Here is a 22814-nt window from a genome sequence, read left to right on the forward strand (position 1 = left end):
CCGTGAGGGCTGATCTGTCCCTACCTCTAGGTCTTCCTTCTCACTGACCTTCCGCTTGGATTATTCTCCCTTTTCCAACGTCACCTGTTGGAAACCAGTTCCCGTTCCAGTTCTATCAGGAAGAGCTTCTTTACTCCAGGAGATGTAGTCTCCTATATTGAAAATAACATACACTTTGGTGTTGGCCAGTAGGGTCCAAATCTTATCTCTAGTATTTACAAATTAATTGGTGACCTTGGGTGAGATAGTTTGCTTCTTCATCTGTTTCTCATGTATAAAGTGAGAATGGTAATAGGACATACTCCAGGGGTGGTTGTGGGGATTAAATGGGATAAGGTGTTTCAAATGCCTGGTGTCATACCTGGTACTTGGTAGGTGCTCATTCGGAGGTAGCTGAGTTTATTATTGACCATGTGTCTGGAATTTATTCCTTTCTCCTCTGTGTTCCAGGATAATATTCAACTTGTTTTACTGCAGTTAGTTTTGAGCCCATCTGACCTCCTCCACTTGACCATGAGTTCCCTGATGGTAGCAACCACATCTTACTCTTCTCTGCATCCTCAGAGATGCTCAATACATGTTTCTTGGATTGTCTTAGTCCGCTCATTGTGTCCCAGCTTGAGGTCCTTTTCTGAGGAAATATTTAACGAAAAGCCTTTAAGAGCGATCTTACATTGGAGATGAGTGTCCAAAGCCACATGTCCCGAAAATGGGATGGCATCACAAGCCCCCACCTGTTGTCCTGCAAAAATTTGATCCAGAAGAAAAGCAGTTGTGGGTTGGAATCATGGGCTGCCCCAAGACTTCAGAGGGATTTCCAGAAGGTTGACTGGCACAACTAGCTGGATTGTCTCTTAGACTCAGTGAGGCTCTACTTTCATTAACTGATGTGAGATATCACCTGCAGGGTAAAGGATACCTCTGGCCAGGCCATGGCCTCTTCCTGCTCCAGCCCCAGCAGCAAAGACTCCCTAACTTCTTGCCAAGCCCTGTTTAGTGTCTTCTCCAGATGGTGCTACTAAATGGGCACAGTTTGAAGGAAGGAACTAGTTAGTTGATTGACCATGTGGTAGTTGGTGCAGTTGGCCAGTTTGGGGCCTGCTTGAGTGTATCCTCAGGTGTAGTCTGAGAAAATGACAACAGCCATATAAGCAGCAGGATTTGGATCGTCTTGGGGGTATTTGGGTTGAGAGGGGGGACCCTGCTACCTTTAACTCCTGCGGGCCCATCCTGCTCTGAGATCATAGTAAGCTTTCCTCAGGTGAGGGCTTGTCTGTGCTTGCTGTGTCAGGGTGGGGTGGAGGTGGGTTGTTAAGATGGAGAGGCATTTTAGTGCCCTAGAAACCACTTGGGCTTTGGACTCAGGAAGACCTGTTTCCATGCTCCACTTGATGCTTACTGGCTCCTTGATTTTCAGGAGTCACTGGTCTCTTTGAACCTTGATTTTCTTACATGTAAAGTGGGACTGCTAAGAGTACCTCCCTTATGGAGTTAGGAGGATCACAGATACTGGGTTTAAAAAATCAAATATAGTGTTCAGTAGGTGCTAATAAATGGCGGCTGTCATTGTAATTACCATAGTCCTCTGTTTTGAGGCACCATTGACAATGGTCATGGTATCAGTGTTGCCACTGATAATGGTAAAATAAGCCATGGAGTTAATTGCATCTTTCCAGAAGCAAAGAAGCATGACATTAAATCTATGTGCTTAGAACATTGTCTACAGTGGCTCTCATTCATTCGTATGCTTACATAGGAGTTGCTTGTTCTGTGTAATTAGAGTTTAGAGTAGAGGTATTTTTTTTTTAAGATTTTATTTATTTGAAAGAGAGAGTACAGCAGGGTGTTGGGGGGGCACCTGGGTGGCTCAGTCGTTAAGCATCTGCCTTCTGCTCAGGTCATGATCCCAGGGACCTGGGATCGAGCCCCACATCGGCTCCCTGCTCCGCGGGAAGCCTGCCTCTCCCTCTCTCACTCCCCTTGCTTGTATTCCCTCTCTCGCTGTCTCTCTCTCTCTGTCAAATAAATAAATAAAAATCTTTAAAAAAGAAAAAAAAAACAAGCAGGGTGTTGGGGGAAGGCAGAGGGAGAAGCAGACTCCCCACCGAGTAGGGAGCCTGATGCGGGTCTCAATCCCAGGACCCTGAGATCATGACCTGAACCGAAGGCAGATGCTTAACCGACTGAGCCACCCAGGCGCCCCAAGAGTAGAGGTATTTTTCACGTCAGCAAAGTTGTAGATTATATTTGGTTCTCAGAAGTTATTTGTAACTTCAGAGTTGCGTGATGCTTTTCATAAAGTAGATTGCTGATGATCTTGATCCCTTTGGTACCTTTAAGGTTGGCAGTATAGTTTTTTTTTAATTTTAAAGGTTTTATTTTTCAGTGACCTCTGTACCCACACTTGAACTCACAACCCCTAGATCGAGATGCATGCTCTACCGACTGAGTCAGCCAGGCGCCCCCTAAGGTTGACAGTTTAATTTTGAGGCTTATCAAAGAATAGTGGGGTTTGGCCTGTGTTTTCTATTTCTAATTTTATTTCCCCTAATTGATTACATATTTCTGGAAGTTAAATAGCTGGAAGCTTTTGACAATTGGATGTTTGTTGTTTGAATGCTAGCTCTTGAGGCTTTGAAAATTCTGTGATGTGTTCCAGGAGATTTTGTGATTTCTACTTCCTTTAGTTACATTTCTTAATAAGTAACCTCTTGCATATACAATAGGCTTTGCTTTCACTATTGCATTGTAGTGAACTTAATGGAGTATATTTGAAGTAATATAAGGGATCTTAATTTAAGCTGAAATTCAACTGCATTTGATGTTAACATTTGCGGGGGCTGCGTGGCTCAGTCAGTTAAGCGTCCAACTCCTGATCTCTGCTTGGGTCTTGATCTCAGACTCCGTTCAAATCCCACATCAGGCTTCATGCTGGGGTGGAGCCTACATTCAAAACAAAACAAAACAAAGAAAAAACCCTCCAAAAACATTTGCAGAAAACTGAACTGCACTGGTAATCGAATAACCTGTATTGAGCTAACTCCATATTTGAACAGTAAATCAGCTATATTATGATTTACTTCTTTGTCTACAGCCCACAGATTTCTTTTGCAGCCAGACTTCAGATATTAAAATGTGAAAAAACTATGCATCTGAGAATAGAGGAAATGTGGTATTTTAGTAATGAGGTTTATAAGTGGCTGTGGCTAGGCCCAGGCAGTTTGCTTGCCGGGAGTTTGAAAAAGTAGAGGTTCTGTGCTTGAAGTGGCTGAGTTCCAATTCTGCCTCCACTGGTCTAACAGGCTGAGTGACTTTGAGCAAGTTATTTGTCTCCCACCAGAATGGATGCACCATACACAGTCATGGATTTTCTCCGTCTTACGGTTGCTGCCAGGGTGGTGTTGGTATCAGGTTCACGGTAGACACATAAACAAACATCATTTGTTGAATGAATGAGTAAGAGAACTTCTCTACATCTTAGTCTTCTCATCTGTAAAAGGGGGGCAATGATAGTAGAGTACGTATCTGAGGATGAGATCAGATGACACCTGAACAGTTCTTAGCCCACAGGAAGTGTTCATTACTGTAAGGTATGATTACTGCTGCTATTATTATTACCACTATCTTCCTCTTCCTCCTCCTGCTCACTGTTGACTGGGGGCATTTCTCAAGGGGAAGCTCTTCCCAGAGCCCATGTTAGTCTGGGTGGTTGTGTGACCTGGGGCTTGGTGCCAAGCAGGGACAGAGAGTGGGAGTAGCCTCTTGCTCTCCAACATTCCCAGCTCCCTGGGCCCCTTCTGGGCTTCTCCCAGGGCTCAGATACTGTTCTTCCTCCAGCATCACTTGCTGTTACCCATACCTCTGTCCTCCACTATTCTTAAGCTCCTGAGGGCTGTCCTTGTGCCACGGCAAGCTGACCCAGAGCCCTCGGCCAGCTCTGTGGAGCTGCTAAGCAGATATTCCCTGAGGGAGTGAAGGGGCAGCCTGGGGCTGGATGCCGCCCCGAGCCGGCTGAGGTTGTGGGAATAATTGTCACATTTTTTCAGGGAATAAGGACAAATGTGGGAACTAGAGGTCAGAGGGTGCGTGGATCCCTGCCATTTTCTCTCCTGTTTTTCCTTCATGTAGTTTTGGTTTTAAAATTCCTGGTATTTGAGGGAAGACAAAAGGACCTGGTAGGAGTTACAAAATCATGAGTTCTTTGGGTGGGACCCCTTCCCCCTGCTGCTGCTACCACTCCGCTACCCCAGGGCAGAGCAAAGGCACACTGGAGTAAGCCCTTCACAGTCACCGGTTTCTTCCACAGGGAGTTGTCTGGGCTCACAGCTCAGCCTGTGAGTAGATAGTCTGTTTATTGTATTCGCCTTTGAGACCCGGAGTTCACCGCTCACCGTGGACAGCTTCTGGGGCCCAGGGGCAGGCAGGGTAAGCAGCCCTCCAGGGCAGATGCACTCCAAGGAGAAGAGTGGTGACTCTCCAGTTCTAGTGCAGTTTTGCCACGGAATTGCTGGTTCTGAATCTGAATCTTCGCTTTCTTAGCCAGTATATATGTCTCTACTTCTCAGGAATTCTCTGCCTCCTTATGAAACACTATTGAAGTTTTCAGAAAGAGTACTAACAGGGAAATGGCCCACAGTTTAGATACAGGTCAGGAAGATATTGGTTAGGTCTCTTAAAAAATTAGTGTCAGGTGTGTATTGTAATGAGAACTACCACTTCGTTTCTCTCTGCGAGATCATCTGTTTGATGTGCTGTTGTCCCCTAACCCTGTAATCAGAAGCCAAATTCTGTTATCTTCTGAAATGTCTCCCAGAATCATTGGTGTTGCATGCCCTCCTGTCTGAACTCCTAGCCTCTCCAGTCAGCGGTGGGTAGAGGATGCCGGCTGGAGCTCCTTGACCACTAGGTTAGACTTGAGTGCTTGCTGCCCAGGTCTTACCCAGTGATTTAGCGGGTACATCCTGCTGCCTCGCCAGAGCTGTTGGAAGCCCCACCTTCCTATGAGGTCGGTAGTTAGAGTTGCCAGCTTCTCGGCTTGCAAACAACCATCTGGCCTGGTCCCTGGTCACAGCATTATTCCTTTCACTGTTCTCGTTTGGAAAGTGCAATTCAGTAAGCACCTATGAGCAGAACACCACAGCCCTATGACCAGAAATCTAACTTGACTGCCCACCGTTCCCCAGGTGCATTTCACATACCATTTTTTTTTTCAAAGTGACATTTGTATTGAAGTAAGTTCACTGGGACATGAACAAAGTGAAATAACCACTGAACTAGCTCACAGATCCAGTAACAGAACCTCAGAAGTCCCTTCGTGTCACTGCCTCCCACCCCGAGGAGCATGACTACCATTCTGACTTCGCATGGATCAGTTCTGTTCGTTTTTGAACTTTATGGAAATGGAATGCTGGTGTATGTATGCTTTGCATGTGACTTCTTTGGCCCAGCACGCTGTGCAGCACATCATTTCTACTTCTTGCACAAACTCCCAAGTCAGAGATTATTGTCCCCATTTTGCAGAGGAAGAAACTAAGGCATGTTGACAATAAGTAGCTTTGTGGTTTGAAGCTGACTGTGTCTGCCTGCCAGACCCCTGCTCTCTATGAGCACATGCCCACCCTGACCGGGAGATGGGGGTGAGTGGCCCTTAGGACTGTTTCAGAGCTTACAGTCTGGATACGAAACATGTATCCTTATGTGGCCGGGAGAAGTAGTTGCCTGTAGTCAAAGTTCAAGGAAAGCACCCTGGAGTGTTTTATTCCAAATTGTTAGGTGGGGAAGACCTCCTGGAAAAGGGAATATTTGAGCTAAGATTGGGGACTAAGAGTAGGATTTTGCAAAGCCATTCAGGTCGAAGGGATTGTAGGAATCCAGATGTGGAAATTTGGGATATCTTATTCTATGTGGGGGAACGGTAACCGATGGGATGAGAGTCCAGGGTCTTTGGTGGGGGTCCACATGGGGCTGGAAAAGGAATTAGGTTAGGGGGTGAGGACTTTCTTCTCTAGGTCAGTGTTTATCCCACTGTGTGCGGTAAAATGGCAATGTTTGTGAGATGTTCTCAGGTCTGACGCATTTAGGAGACAGTGACCAAACACAGGAACCAGGTTAAGAAACTGAAGGACTTGTCAGAGCTTTTATATGTTAACGAGTTCTGTGAATCTCTGAAGGAGATTTGGGGGTGTGCGTGATGTGTCCTCCAGGCTCATTTGGTTCCAGAAGCTCCTTTACTACAGAATGTCTCCTGCCCCTAGTATTCTGAGGACCACATTATGGAGAATAGTTTTGAGGCTGATTTTCTTTGGTTGCCCCAAATATTCTATGATTTATTTATTTTCTTTTTTTGTAGTTCTTTTCATTAGGGATGTATAATTTTTGATTATGAGACCATCTTCAGAGGATGTTTTGTCCATGGGAGTCTGGGTTGCCCTGGGCTGTGGCATTGTCCCTCAAGGGCAGGTTTACTGGCTTAGAAACTGTTTCTGTATTCTTTTTTTGTCTTGAGTATCCACTGTCCTATCCGGATAATATCACTTCAGACCCCGTATCTGTATGTGGTGTGATCCTGGGGTTTTGATTTCTTGAAGATACATGGTTTTTAACTTCCCAGCCTCCAGGAGATGGTGAGCTCCCTTCCTTCTTCCCAGAGCAGATGGTTGGAGTTCATCTAGTCCCAGTACATGGGACTGTAGGTGGATAGCATTGTCCACGGAGAGCCTATGGCATAGACATTCTACCTGGTAAGATACCAGTTCTGAACCATTCAAGTCCATGTCTGAATTGTACGGGCCTGTGACCCATTTTGGCCTTAGCTTCCATTCAGCTGCCAGACTTGCATAATAAAAATAAAAATAAATAAATAAATAAAAGAAAAATAGGAAAAAGAAAAAAAAAACACTCAGGCACTTCCCTCTTTCTTTTGACTATGGCTCAAAGCTTTATTTGTTGGTAATATGTCACTTTTATGTGTTTGGAGCTGTGGGGAAGATTCTTTCCAACTCAGCACCGTCTGCCATATTGACTGCAATGCAGTCTCCATCCCTGTGTCACGCTCCATTCATTTGTAGGATTGGTGCCATGAAGTAGTCTTTCAGCTTGCAGGCATTCTTCCCAAATCACTGTGCTCCAATCCTTCTTCTTCTCCTTTGCAGAATCAGACTGCATGTCTTTATCTGGGCTACAGGCAGTAGTGGAAAGCTGAACAATTTCCAGGCAAGGCGATATCCCTCTTTTAGTTTTGTCATCATTTTTGTTGTTTATATGAAGTCACATATTTGGCAGTATGCTGTCATAGGGAGAGAACCATACACGCAATCATTCCCACTTTGACTAACTTATTCATTCTCTCAGTAAATATTTATTGAGTGCCTTTCTGCGTGGCAGATAGTATGTTACTCACACGAGAGACATTGGTGAACAGATCAACATAAGATCCCTGCCTTTGTGGAACTTAAAATCACATGAGGGAGATAGATTTTATCAAAAATGTATAGAAATAAATGTATAGCTACAAACTATGAAATATGCTATGGACGAAGTGTGGATTGAAAGCCAGGGATTCTCATTGCTGCCCCATTACCAAGTAGCTGGGTAATGTTTGGGCAGACCACTTCCCCACTGTCTGCCTCACTTTTCTCTTACATGAGTGACTCTTGATGTTCCCGGGGCCCTTGTGGGTCGGAGATGAAGCAACTATAAGAAGGAGCTGTTAAGTGCCCTATAAAACCTTAAGATGATGGGACTGTCAGGAAGATGAGTGCAGCTGAGTAGGTTTTCTAGAGTTTGTGGAGCCTTCAGACCAGGAAATCTCCCAGCCAGTGTTAATGCTGGTAAATGTTTAACAAGGGGCTCTGCAAAAAAATTCTGAAAGCCCTGATTTGTTTACTGATTCATTTGCCAATTTCCATAGTGTAAATATTTCCACCAAGGCTGATTCAAACTGCCAGTGTAATGTCACTAAACACCAAGATGGGAAGACACATGCACGATGAGCTCCAGCTCCAGCACACCACTGCTCCTGAGGGTCCCTGGTGTGGTGTGGGACAGCAAAGCGGGGGTCTGGTTCATAGAAGTCCCGTTAAGCTTCATTGAAGAAACAACACAAATCTGACAGAATCATTCTTGTGTCTAGTAGTGCTGTCTTTTTTTTTTTTAAATTTTTAAAAAAGATTTTATTTGAGAGAGCGAGAGAGCACGAGTGGGGGGAGGGGTAGCAGGAAAGGGAGAAGCAGATTCCCCGATGAGCAGGGAGCTCAATTCAGGACTCCATCCCAGGACCCTGGGATCTTGACCTGAGCTGAAGGCAGATGCTTAACCGATGAGCAACCTAGGCACCCTAGTAGTTCTGTCTTCTTGATTGAAAATCATGGCGGTTCATTCACCAAATGCTATTGGCTCAATCCCTGGGAAAGAAAAGAATATCTGGCAGGGGGGGCGGGGAATGTCCTAAGAGCACATGGGGGGTATATTTATGATTATAGGTTTAGGAATATAGTTCCCCAACTCACTGGTCTGTGCAGGTTTTCTAACTGTGCCTCTGAGATGGAATATTGCATAATGTTAGAACTTGAGTTTTTGGAGTTAGAGGTGAGTTCACATTCCAGTTCCACTACTTCTTGGCAGCGTGACCTTGGACACTAACCTCTCTGAGGCTGTTTCCTCTTCTATAAAATGTGAACACCGATACCTACTTCACAGGATTTGGGGTGGAATAAAGGAGATCTTGCATGTAAAATGCATAGCACCGTGTCTCTTGTCATTTAAAATTAGCCTTTCTCAAATCTTGAGTAACAAATTAAGTCCATGTGCAAAAACCTAGTTTTTTCCCTGATCTTGTCAAAACTGGCTTCTTTTCCTCCATCTTATGCTTTGCTGTGCATCACCCTCAACTGGACCTTTTCCCTTGCAAGTCCCCACCGCCCTGCCTATTTTTCACTTAGGTCCCCCTTCATGATTTTCACAACACATTTTGAAAGCAGTTGTAAGTGCTCCAGCACTCTGCACTCTCTTCTCCTGGTGCAGCTACAGTATGGGGCGGCTGCCTCCCTCGCTGGAGGGGTGGTAGGTATAGGGGGTCAGCTTCATCTGGTGTTCTGGCCAAGGCTTGTGCTTACATCAGAAGTGTGGGGAGCCAGGAACTGTGAAATTCGATTTTCTCCATCCTTTTTCCACCTAGCAACCTTGTGGCACTCAAGAGATTGGTTTTGGAATATAAAGCAGTGAGGAAATGATGCTCTTCTTTGTTGAAAAGTAAAATCCTAAGCATGCCTTGCGGCAGCTGGTTTCACCACAGGATGCATAAAAAGTGTTTTCATCTGAGTAGACGTCACCCTGTCCTGTGATCAGAGCCACAGGGTTTCTGCTTGGATTTCATAGACCAGGAGTTGATACCCTTTTCCTCTAAAGCACCAGATAGTAAATATTTTAAGCTTTGTGGGCCATAGAGTCTCGATTCAGTTCCGCTGTTAGAATGTGAAAGCAGCCACAGACAGTATGTAAACGAGTGAGTGTGGCTGTGTTCCAGTAAAATTTTATTTATGAAAGCAGGTGGCAGGCTGAATGTGGCCTGTGGGCCGTAGTGGGCCAGCCACTGCTGTAAGCCCGTGACAGACAGCTGAGAACAGTGGGTAAGAGCATGAGTGCTGGCGTTGGGTCTGGGTGAGTCACTTCATGCGGTTTCGGAGGATCTGCTCCCTGCACTGTCCCTGGAGTCCAGGCTACCAGCATCCACGAAGCGCGTGGCTCAAGGCTTGGCGCCTGGTAAACATCGGCTCCTGCTGCCGGTCCCTTAACAGGAGGTGCTCTTGGGAATGATTTTAGGCACATTAAAGCCTAGAGCTAGCTGCAAGTTTATGGAGCCTCAGTGAAAAGAACCCATGGCCTTCTCTAGCTGCTGAGAAGGTCATCGTTGTTGCCGAGCACTGGTGGCTTTCACAGCTGAGTGGGTCAGTGGTGCGGCTGAGTGGAACCAGTGAGGCAAGCCAAGCCAAAAATAAAGATAAGGTTAAACAGCGACTTTATTAGACTCAGCTTGCTTTTTATCTTTTATAACGAAGGCGAAGCTGGTTGATGGGGAAGGGCACGATCAGGAAATCTCAGCTCCTCAAGGACTTGAGGTTCATTCTTCAGCAGAGATTTGTCACCTGGCCGCCGGCTCTGTGCCCGGTGTTGTGCTAGGCAGCTTGCAAGAGCTTCCAGTCTAGTAAAGTGGAGCAGAAGGAAGTTGGATAACCACACTGCAAGGCAGAACAGGACTGTGGTTGCCCACCAACTCATCCGGCACGGTCTGACTTCCTTTGGTCTCCAGCTTCCTTTGGTCCCTGCTCTGATTCCAGTCCCCCTTTCCCCAGCCTGGACAGCTTCCACTGCCTCCGTACATGCTTGTTCTGAACTTATCGATCCATTCATTCATTAAAAGAATATTCGAGTGTGTATTATTTGCCATTAAATAAGACAAGGTCCCTGTTCTTACGGATCTGAAAGGCTAGTTGAAGCAGCACAGTGATTCACAAACTAATGCTATGAAGGTGAGGGATAAAGCTCTATGAGAGTGAGTAAGCTAAAAAAATAAACTGGACAGGGAGGATTTCCATGGTATGTGAATGTTTATATTTGTGCACATAGAGGTTATGTTTTGCAGAAGTGAGGGCATACTATCCAGAGATAGTGCTCCTTTCTTTCTGTTCCATTCCATTCTTTTCTTCTTCCCTTTCTGATCAATTCTTTGCCTATTTTGAGTATGCCCAGCCTGACTTAAGTTTATATTTAGGAAATAGGACCAAAGCATCATTAACATATCAATACACACAAACTATTCTTAGGGTTAGAACAATTAGAGATTTTTTTCCACCCCTGGGAGTTAGTTTTCATTTCAACTTTACGCCACATAAATTTTGTCATATTTTCCTTTTCCCTTAGAATTTCTTTTCCTCTCCCCTCTGCTTTTCATTTTGAAAAATTTCAAACCCTTATTAAAGTTTGAAAGCATGCATGCACATTCATATACTCTTAACCTAGATTCACCAGTTAACATTTTGCTTCATTTGCCTTATTTCTCTCTCCCCATATTTAAACTTTTATTTTGCTGAACCATTTGACAGTAAATTGGAGACATGATAACACTTCATCCCTGGTATTTGAGTACACACCTCCTAAGAACAAGGAAATTATCTTTATTTAGCCATAAAACCATTATCATACCGAAGAAATTTAACACTAATACAATGATATTAGCTAATACATAGTCAGCATTCAAATTTCCTAACAGTCTCAAAACAGTCCTTTATGGCTGTTTCTTTTAAATCCATGATCCAATCAAGGATCATGCATTGCCTTTAGTTCCCATGTCTCTAAATCCCCTTAATCTAGAACTATCTCTCTGCCTTTTTCTTTTTTCTTTTATCTTTCATAATATTAATGGTTTTGAAGAATTCAGGCCAGTGTCTTGCTGAATTGCAGAATGTTCCAAATAGGGAGTTGTTTGATTTGTTTCCTTACTATAAGATTCAAGTTAAACATTTTAGGAAGAAACTACTTTAGGGAATGCCGTGTCCTTCTCATTAAGTCACGATCAGGAAGATAAGTTTGTCCTGTTATTGGTGGTGCTAACCTAGGTCACTTGTTCAAGGTAGTATCTGTCAGATTTCCCCATTTGAGGCTGCCCCCACCCCTGCCATCATGGAATTAGTAAGTCATCTGTGAGGTGATACTTTGAAAACTATCCTGTTCCCCAACAATTTTTCATGCAGTGATTTGAGCATCCACTGATGAATTTTGCTGAATCAATTATTACATTTGTGGTTGCAAAATGATGTTTTTTTTTTCTGTCATTCCTTCTTCCTTTATTGGCTGGCATTTGTCTGTGAAGAAGAGCCCTACCCACCTTTTTAAAAGTATCTTTGTGGATTCATGGATTCTTTTTTGTTCATTGTGTTATGATCCATTACTGTGTTCTTCTTTCATTCTGAGGTTTTATTTAATTAATTAATGAATTAATTAATTTATTTATTGAAGTAGGCTCCATGTCCAATGTGGGGCTTGAACTCACAATCCTGAGATCAAGAGTCACATGCTCTACCAACTGAGCCAGCCAGGCGCCCCTCTGAGAATGTTTTAAACTGAGTTATGACTTAGGCACCGTGAAACGTACAGATACTACGTGTACAGACTAATTAGTTTTCACAAATGCATATGTACATGTAACTCCCACCTTGTCAAAATACAGAACATATCCATTCCCCCCAAAAGTTTCCTTTGTCACCTTCCCAGTCATTCCCCCATCCCACTTCATCAAGAAGCACTAATCTGATTTCTTCATTATTCTCTTTGATGTTTTGTCCCAGATGTTGGCAACAAAAGCCCCGTTTGTTGGCTCTGTTCATTTGACGTGTCCATCTTAATCTTTGAGCACTTTCTTGGTTTCTGGCACAAGAAGTTTTGTTTTATTCTTTTTACCAGCTGAAAATATCCCATAGTATGTATACTAGTTAAATAATTTCTCCGTTAGTGAGCTTTAGGTTGCTTCCTTTTTTATTTTGTTACAAAAATGCATCAGCAAACATCCTGGAACACATATTCTTTTGTGAGCACCACCTTTGTGAGTATTTTTGTAGGCTAGATCCTAGAAGTGGTATTTCTAGGTCAAAGAGTATGTACTTTGAAATATTTGATTGATATTGCCAATTCTTCCCTCCCTTCTTAAAAAGCTGTGTTAGGTTTCTAGAAATAGTGCTGGTTTCCCTGCAGCCTTATCAACATTGAATTTTATCCATCTGTGTGTATATGATTTTGGACTTCTTCTTGAGCATGGTGAACATCCAAACCAGAGAGACTCCTTTTTGGTTTCGAGCCCGATTTTCATCTGTAGAGAAATGAAATCTTTCCTCAAGGGAGAGGTTAAACCAAGGAGAAATTTTTGACAGAGAAATTCTCTGTCATTCGCTGACCCACTCACCATTTTACAGCCAGCTTTTGGGCAGATGATATTCTTATTGTCTTGATTCTGCATTAACCGCACTTGGGAGATGAACGAGGAGAGGGATGTATGCGAGGGGCGTGGTGGCCTTGCCCCAAAGTCTTCTGGTCTTCCTGTGCAGTCTTTGGTTCAGAGTTCCTGCTCTGTATTTCTATCTTTAAATAAACATGAGACCTGATCTTTATTTTGCAGTGAACTTGGTGATTCTGCATTTGGGGTAGTAGGTTTATTATAACCCATGTGTGTGATATCACTCTGAAGTCAGCTAGCAGACAAAATCTTTCCGTTTTTCTTTTATTGTAAATGTTGAACCTTAGGTTAACGACATTTGTGGATGATTTGGACATTGGACTTCTTTTTTTTCAGATTGAGGAAATTGGAAGCTCTTCTCTCTGCTACAGTTACCTGTGTTGATTTTCTTGATAGGTATTTGAAGCTGTGATTTCATGGATCAATTATGAGAAAGAAACCCGTTTAGAGCACATGGCAAAACTGATGGAACATGTCCGTCTCCCTCTCTTACCGAGGGATTACCTGGTCCAGGTGAGTGCTGTGTGAAGAACCAAGGGCTTTCCTGCTCCCTCAGGCCTCTTGGAATAGCTGCGGGCAGCCCTGGTTGTGTGGGGTGGTTGAGGAGTGTTATGGGTCTTTTGTACAGGTTGAGAGCACCAACCCACTGGCCTAAGTGTGAATGAAGCATGGTAGTGTAAGGATCTTTTTATTAATTTTTATTATTGAAGTATAGTTGACATACAATGTGTAGTTCACATCCAACACTCTATGAGGTTTAAGATTGTAGGTTTGAGAATAAGGTACTTAGGGTTTAGTTCCTGCTCTGCTACTTGTTAGCTTTGAGTTTTTATTTAACCTCTTCAAGCCTTAGTTTCTTCTTTGATAGAAGGGATATTATATGAAAGCCCCACAGGATTGTTGTGAGGACCAAAAGAGTTGTAAATATGCAAGTCAGGTGTTTAGCATGGAGCTGGGCATAGGAAATGTTCACTGGAAGTTAGCTGCTTTTACTGTAGGGAACCTAAGCAAGAAGGGTCATTTCCATGTTGCTATGTTCTCTTTACCTTCATGTTAGGCGACTTGGAGCCCAATTCAGAACTGCACAAACCAGTTCCTCATAGGTGCCTGGGATACATATTGCTTCTACTTCCTCTGAGGAAGGAAAGAAAAATTAAGAATTATGGGGTGCCCCTGTGGTGCCACGTATTCAGTTCTTATAATAACCCTGTGAGGCAAAGATAAATCACCTTCTTTTTACAAGTCTGGGCCTTGAGGTTTATGGAGGCTGAGAATTATTTGGCAGTAGAAGGCAGGGTCAGGATTCAAATCCAAGTCTGTTGACCCGGAAGCACCTACCTTTCACTAAGCAGGCTGTCACCTTTAATACTCTCTGTTCTGTTGATCCATTGGCTTTAGATACTCTTGTAAATGGGCGGAGGGCAAAACTTAAATATATGAACAAAACAAAACACCAAGGCAGTAGGCCAACCCTCATCTATTTCTAAGAAGTTTCTGGAAGGAATGGAAGGTGTGAAGCCAGGATAAGAGAGATCTGGTTTAGCAACCCAGTGGCCTAGCTCTGTCACTTCCCAGCCATCTAACACTGGGCAAGTGCTCAATCTTTCTCAACCTCAGTCTTCTCATCTGGTAAAAATAGCACCTGTCCTTTTAGGATTGTTTGGGGGATAGAATGAGATAATGCACATAAAGCCTACAACACTGTGAGTGAATGCTAGCTGATATTACTACCATCTGGATGACCATGGATGCTATTGGGAGTAGTGGGAGAATATTGTATCCTCAAAAACACTTGTAAAATCATCAGCTTGTGACTCTGTTGACCAGAGGTCTAATGGATCAATGAGATGTTCTCTGAATCTCTGAACCTCAGTCATTCTCAGGTGCTGAGGCATGCACTTGCCCGCCCTTGTATGCGCCCTGTGTTTTACACTTTGGATGGTACCACTGCCCCCTGGTGGCAGTGTATCCTTCCTGTAGGGAAGGTTCCCTAAGCAGAGGGACTGAACTGGCCTGAGCTCCCAGGGTCGGAATCAAACCTCCTTCTGTCCTATGGGAAACTGACCAAAGGTAGAGGTAGACGTCTGGCCTCCAGCCCAGCATCACTTGCATAGGAAGGTAATCTGTGGACCTGGGTTCCAGGGAAAACTAAAGAGACCTTAGAGACCCTTGGTCATGACCTCGATCTGGTGTCTACAACTGAAACTTAAAGATAGTAGAAAATAGTTCTTAGGTTAGTATGGCAAAGTAGGGCTTAGATCTGGAGAAGAAGGGGGTCAGAGGCAATGGGCATGAGCACTGTTGTGTGGGACCCCCCCCCCCACCTTTTCAAAGGACTCTTTGCAGAACACCCCTGGAGTGTTTCATTAACACTCATTTGACCTTGAAACTTAAAACTAGTATAACCTGCTGCGGGTGGTTGATCTTGGTGGGTGAGGACACAGGGAAAGCCCGGGGCAGACCTGCACCAACACTGATTTCTGGGGAAGGTGTTTTTGTTTGTTTGTTTTTTAACCAGTAACATTTATTAGGCATTATTAAATATTGTGAAATGTAGATGTAATGTGCTATATCTTAAATTTTTTAAACATTGTGTTTATATATATATAATATAAAGTTCATCATTTTGACCATTTTTAAGTGTACAATTCAGTGTACTAATTGTATTCGTCATGCTGTACAACCATCACTATATCCATTCTTAAAACTTTCTTGTCACCCCAAATTGAAACTCTGTATGGTGAGGCATTAACTCTCTGGAGGAACTTTTCGTTCAAGCTGAATGCATTCTTTGGGAGAAGTAGCTGTTTAGGCATCATTTCACCTTCCGTCCAAACTTTTGAAGCTATCTTCTCTTGGGGTGCCTGGGTGGCTCAGTCAGTTGAGCATCTTGACTCTTGGTTTCTGCTCAGGTTGTGATCTCAGGGTTGTGAGATTGAGCCCTATGTCAGGCTCTGCGCGCAGCTGGGGAGTCTGCTTGTCCCTCTTCCTCCCCCTCTGCTCGTCCCCTCGTTTGTGCTCGCTCTCCCTGTCTCTCAAATAAATAAATAAAATCTTTAAAAAAGAGAGATATTCTCTCACCCCTTTTAATTTTTTTAACTGATCCTAAAAGCTTATAATTTGTACCAACCTGGATCAGTCCTTCAGTGAGGGTGGGGTGAGTGGGGAAACCGTCCCCGAAAATGGGAGTGTTCGTGGGGATCACCTCTGGGGAAGGAGGTGCCCAGTGGTGACAGAGGCTCTATCATGCTAGCCCTTCCTTTCCTGCCAGCTCTAATGCTTCCAGGCAGGTGATGGCCTGGCCACATTTCTGTTCCTAGTTGAGGCTAGTAGTGCCTAGTTGAGGCACCTAGTTCCTAGGTGAGGCTCAGTGATGCCTTGTGCGTGACCAGCTTGAGGGCTGACGTAATCGAGGTGGGGAGGCCCTTCTCCTTCTCTGACTGGACTTGAGTGCCTCAGAGTCACAACCCTTGTCTTGTTCATCTTTTTCTTCCCAGAGTGTAGCACCGGGCTGCCCAACAATGAGACATTCGATCTTTGTTAGTGTTGAATGAACTTGATCTCTCCTGCTAGCTCCTAAACACTCCAAAGAAAATGTGAGGTGGCCTCTGAAGACCACACTCCCCCTTATAGATACACCACACGGCAATCTGACCTACGCCACAGGACAGAGATTTGAGAGTCAGAGCACCAGCATGGTTTCACCCTTGGTCTTGATCATAAGATATTTTGGCTTATACATGCTGAGCATCTGCTTAGGTCCACATAGCTCTGCAGTATGTGAGGAGGCCATAGTTCCAGCTTAGATAGGGTCCAAGATGAAGTCAGTAGGTGGGACTTTGTGCAGGACATTCTTTCTGTTCTGGTATTACCACTCTGTTATCGAGCACCTCGTTGACCAGTTTTGCCCCTGAGGCTTTCACTGTAAGACAATGGATATGAATTCTTTTTGACTCTCGTCTTGACTCCATGCCTCCAAAGGTTGGCTGATGGATCCTGCTCTCTTCCTCTTTCCCTCCCTCTCCTCTCAATTGTCTAACCATTTGCCCTAAACATTATAAGGCACTCAAACCAGGAGGAATGTGGATGAAGCCTTCAAGACAGCTAATTGTCCTTGTTTTGTGTAATTCCATTTAAGCCTACAAACTAACATACCAGTCAGAGACAGCCAGTGAGGTTATATTCCTGTCTGTTTGATGCCAGAACTTAACCACTTACTCTACCGTGCTCTTGAAATGCAGGAGGTAGGCACTCAGTTGAAAGTCTGTGATCTTCCTTTTGGGGTCTGAGATGATATGGTGCGGGTTTAAAAGAGTGTGGGAATACAGAAATGACTCAACCTTGGAGGGGGGCAGATTGGGAAATGCGGCTGAGCTCTGCTCCTGGATCACCTGTGGGTTGTTACCTCCAGACGGTTGAAGAAGAAGCTTTGATAAAGAATAACAACACCTGTAAGGACTTCCTCATCGAGGCCATGAAATACCATCTGCTCCCTCTGGATCAGAGGCTCTTGATTAAGAACCCGAGGACCAAGCCCAGGACTCCAGTCAGCCTGCCCAAGGTAAGCCCCAGCCCAGTCAGTGCCAACGGGCGGGACTGTGTTCTGGGCAAACGGCCTTCTGCTCCTGCCTCCAAGTCTAGCCTCACCCATGGCTGCCCTGCTTCTTGGTTGCATTTACGACCTAAGAGATGGAGTCTGCTGGTTCCTTTTAAATCTGCTGGTACCTCTCTCTTCCAGGGTCTTCCTTTCCTAAGAATTTCCAGGTAACCTCCAGAGTCACCAGGGAGTTTTGAAAATAACTCAGAGCTCTTTCTGCTCTCCTCCTTCTTTGTCCTGGGTTCTATTTCTTTTGGAAGCAGAGGAATGGCTGGGTGGCTCTTGACTTAGTGATGGTCCTACGAGTCCTCTTTCTAGGCCATTATTTGAATCAGAATAGTTCCAGTCTGGTTCTTTCTCTCACTGCAGAACCCCCTGCAGAACAATTAGGGCCACCAGATGCGTACTGGCTACCTTGGTTCCTTGCAAGGTCCTTCCTCTCTCTGGGTCTCCTGTCCTTCATCTGCAGAATGAAAGGTCCTGCACTAGCTGGTCGCTAAAGCCCTTCCCACTTTGGCATTCCAGTAGGCTGTCTAGGAGCCGAACATACTGACATCTCAGGAAAGGTCCTAGCCACCCGAGGAGGAAAGGTGAGCAGATTGGAGGGAGTTGTGTTGACTTATTGCACAGCAGGAAGCACCAGGGAAGTATTTCGGCCTTTGCTTTGTCCTCCTCTTCCTCCTCTTGGTGGCTGGCTGCCATACTCCTTGCCTGCTGCTTCCAGGAGGGTTTTCAAAGTGCTAGAGGAGCATGTTGTCTAAGACCAGATGTTTGGATTCTCTGCGGTCTGTGGTTCCTGTCTCCACTCTGCTCTGTGACTCTGGGTCACGGAGAATTTAGTGAGTGCCATGTGAACGAAGGTTGTCCATATCCCACATAAGAATACAGGCCGCTGACATTTCCTGAGTGCTGCTTCTGTGTCAGGCAGTAAGCTGAGGGTCTCACACGTATATCCTTGAAACAGCCCTGTACGGGGGAGGCAGGGATCCTAGCTCTACACAGAGGAAACTGGAGGTCAGAGAGATGAAGTGACTTGCCCAAGGTCAACACAGCCAATGTAGGAGAACCAGGGTTTGAGCTGGGTCTTTCTCCCCCTCCAAACCTGTTCTGTGAACCCATACCATCCTGTACCTGGTTTCATCTTTGTAAACCTGAGCCTACATACCTACCTGTCTGCTTCCCTTTGCCTCCTACAGGTCAGAAGGGGCAGCCACAGGGCAAGGGCCTGGGTCCGGCTGGCCATTTGCCTTGTTGCAACCTTGTTGACACTTAGGTTTTATTTTATTGAAGTATTGCATTGAAACTACTCCATATTTTTCAAAATGAAAATGACTTCAATTACAGAAATATATGCTCATTGTAGACTATTAAAAAGATACTGCATTTTTGACATATAGTAAAAATCACTGGAAACTCCTCTACCCAGGGGCAATCACTGCTGTTCCCTTGGTGAATTTTCTTCCAGACATAGCTCTGTGCGCCTATTCATAAACAGATAAAAATGTACCCTTTTAGATAAATGGAATCTTGCTCCACAAATTGAAATCATTTTTTATCTCCTACTCAACAGACTGCTTTCATCGTTATCAGTATGGGTGAAATCAGCATTGAAATTATAATAGGTACATGATATTTAATTCTATTTATGTACCATTATTTATTTAACTGCCCTCTGTGGATGGGCCTTCTAATAATCTCCTTTTTTTATATTATAAACATTTCTGTGTCAAATATCCTTTAAAAGATGGCATCTTGTTTTAGTTTGCACTTCTTTCGTTGTGAGTGACACTGATCTTGGTTTCCTATGATTATGGCCTCTGTATTTCTTGTTGGGGAAATTTTCTGTGATGTCCTTTGCCCATTTTTCTATTGGACTATATGTTTTTTATTAACGGTTTTTAAGGGCTCTTTTTATTTTAAAGAGGTTAGGCCTTTGTATGTATTTCCAATATTTTTTCTTCGTTTGCATTCTTCCTCTAAACTTACAGCAATTTTTTTTGAATCCCTAAAAACAATTTTGAGTAGTCAAATTGATGTTTTTCTTTAGAGCTTAGGTTTTACATCCTGCTTAGAAATGTTTTCCCTGCTTTGAGATTAAAAAAAAAAAGACCCCTGTGTTTTCTACAAGTACTTTAATGATTTCTGGTTTTACATTCAAATCTTTGATGCACTTAGAATTTATTTTAGTGTAAGGAGTGAGGGTAAGAATCCAGCTTTATTTGTATGACAAATGATGAGCCAGTTGCCCCCAAAGTCATTTTATTGAATAATCTCCCTCCCCCACCATTAATCTGAATACCACCTTTATTAGGACCTAAATTTCCACAAGCTTGAATACTGAGGTCTTGAGCATACGCATTCTGAGGTGCAGGGCTGTTCTATGTGGAGGAGGCTTCTTCCATGCCAGGTTCTCAGCCGGCACTGTTGCATGTCTTGGTGACTTTTTTCTTTGGAAAAGGAGGTTCTTATCTTTTATCAGGTTACTGACATCTTTTCCTGGGGAGTGTGTTCTAGTGCTAAGGAAAGGGTGCACAGCTGGCCCAGTTTCTCTGTGTGGAGACCATACCCGGTGACCTTTCCCTTTCTAGATTCCACATCTAGCTTTTCCCACACATACCTGCAAGAAGACAGTTTTAAAAATCAAAGCCAGATTTGTGCCTGAGTCCCCACTCAACATGCTGAGACGACTCCCCCCTTTCCAGATAATGAATCTATGGTTGAGAAACATCCACCCCTCTTTCAGGAGGCCAGACTTGTCCTGCTGTCATCTCTACTCCTTAGGAACCACTCTTTTCAGAATGAAAATCTTTAGATTCTTGGGCACATAGACTTCTGCTGGCAACCAGAACCAAGACTTCTTGCGAATGAATCTGTTGGAGGGATTTTAAAAAAAGACATCGCTGCTCTTTGCCTCACTGTCCCCCCAACTTTAATCCTTGAATGGTTTGGGGTTATGTTGTCCAACCTGCTTCTCAAACTCTACTCTGTCACCATTGTTGAGGCACTTAAATTAGTGAGGGTATCCCCACTATGGGTTTGAGGAGTGGGGTATGCTAAGGGAAACGATCACTTTGAGGATTATCAGGTGGTACATTATCTCATTAAATCATCACAATATTAGGGTGTTACTGTTCATATCCCTGCTTTACTAAGTTTACTCAGAGAGGTTAAGTAACTTGCCCAGTTACACAGCTAGTAAGTGCAGAGCTGGGGTTTAAGCCAAGGTCCGTTCCACTCCAGAGTCTGTGCTTTTTCTCTTATACCAGATTGCCTCCCAGGGACAGGTTTTCAGGTTTTGGTGGCAGATGAAAAAGATCCTTTTCTTTTCTTTATTATTTTTTTTAAATATCAAAATCTAGTTTAATTGAACCCTATAACATCCCGTTCATCTCATGAAGAGATGCATTTCCAATACATTTACTACTTTTTATTTTTGAATTAAGACTTTATATTTTTAGAGCAGTTTTAGGATCACACCAAGATTGAGGGTAAGGTTGAGAGATTTCCCATATACCTTCTGCCCCCACACATGCATAGTTTTCCCCATTATCAACATCCCAGATAATTTTCTTTTAAATTTAGTTTTATTGAGGTATAATTTATACACAATAAAATTCACTCTTTTTAGGGATACAATTTGATGAATTTTGAGAAATGTATACAGTTATTTAACTACTGTCCTAGTCAAAATATGGAATATTTTAAGCACTCCAAAAAGTTCCCTTGTGCTGCTCTATAGTCAAGCCCCTTATACCCCTAGGCCTTGGCAACTACTGATCTGATTTCTGTCCTTACAGCTTTGTCTTTTCTAGAATGTTATATAAATGAAATCATGCCATATGTAGCCTTTTGAGCTTGCCTTTCTTTTAGCGTAATGCTTTTGAGATTCATTCATGTTGTTGCATGTATAAAGAGTTCATTCCTTTTTATTGCTGAGTAATATTCCATTGTATGGACGTACCATAATTTGTTTATCATTCACCTGTTGATGGACATTTGGGCGTCCATTTTTGGCTATTAAAATAAAGCTGTTTGAACATTCACTTACAGATCCCTGTGTGGACTTATATTTTAATTTCTCTTGGGTAAATACCTAGGGGTAGAATTGCTGGGTTGTATGGTAAGTATATGTTTAATTTTATAAGAAATTGCTAAACTGTTTTTCAAGACAGCTGTACCATTATGTATTCCCATCAGCAATGCATGAGAGTTCCAGTTACTCCACAGCCTTAACACTACTTTTATTATCTATTTTTAAAGATTTTTGCCACTGCAGTAGGCATGCGGTGGATCTCACTATGGTTTTAATTTACATTTCTCTAATGACTAATTATGTTGAGCATCTTTTCATGTGCTTATTTGCTGTCTCTATATCTTTTCTGGTGAAGCCTGTTCAAATTTTTTTCCCTTTAAAAAAATTGTGTTGTTTTATTCTTACTGACTTCTCAGAGTCCTTTGTATGTTGTGGATCGAAGTCTGTTATCAAAATTGTATTTTGCAAATATTTTTTCCCAACCTGTATCTTGTCTTTTCATTTTCTTAAAAGTATCTTTGGGAGAGCAGAAGTTTAAAATTTTGTCAATTTTTTCCTGTTATGATTTATGTATTTTGTATTTTATAAAAAATTCTTTGCATAATCTAAGATCACAAAGATTTTCTCCTATGCTTTTTTCCTAGAAACTTTAAAGTTGTAGGTTTTGCATTTGGGTCTGTGATCCATTTTGAGATTTCTTTTTAATATGGCGTGTGAGGTAAGGGTCAAGGTTCATTTATTTTGTATTTGAATGTCCAGTTTTTTCCACAGCATTTATTAGAAACATTCTTCTTTCTCCATTGCGTGGGTTTGGTACCTTTGTTGTAAATAATTGACGACACATGTGTTGGTCTGTATCTGGAGACTGTTCTGTTCATTTTATCTATTTGCTTATCTCTACACCAATACCATGTGGCTTTGATTACTAGCTTTATAGTGTCTCGAAATCAGGTAGTATGAGTCCTTCAGTTTTTTCCTTGGAGCTGTTTTGCCTATTCTAGGTACTTTGAATGTTCATTTATCTTTCAGAATCAGCTTGCCTATTTCTACAAAAAAGCCTTTGATAGGGATTGTGTTAAATTTTTAGGATCAGTTGGGGGAATTCACATATTAACAATACAGTAGTGCCCTCTTATCCTGGGAGGTTATATTCCAAGACCCCCCATGGATGGCTGAAACCG

General features: G+C 43.1%; 1 protein-coding gene and 1 pseudogene across 6 annotated transcripts in view; one reads left to right on the forward strand and one right to left on the reverse strand.

The window, feature by feature from the left end:
* The window catches only part of KLHL3 (kelch like family member 3), a 119945-nt gene that overhangs the window by 67027 nt on the left and 30104 nt on the right, over nucleotides 1–22814 (forward strand). For all 6 annotated transcript variants that reach the window (XM_073887812.1, XM_073887814.1, XM_073887815.1 and 3 more), the window contains 2 exons: nucleotides 13400–13516; nucleotides 17415–17564. In XM_073887812.1, the coding sequence (XP_073743913.1) occupies nucleotides 13400–13516; nucleotides 17415–17564 (267 nt within the window). The remainder of the gene's footprint in view (nucleotides 1–13399; nucleotides 13517–17414; nucleotides 17565–22814) is intronic.
* Nucleotides 1–22814, reverse strand: part of LOC112808955 (elongation factor 1-alpha 1-like) — a 107343-nt pseudogene that overhangs the window by 43469 nt on the left and 41060 nt on the right.

Source organism: Callorhinus ursinus, unplaced genomic scaffold, assembly GCF_003265705.2.
Source record: "Callorhinus ursinus isolate GAN/ISIS: 27379988/994484 unplaced genomic scaffold, GSC_fseal_2.0 scaffold83, whole genome shotgun sequence".
NCBI lineage: Eukaryota > Metazoa > Chordata > Mammalia > Carnivora > Otariidae > Callorhinus > Callorhinus ursinus.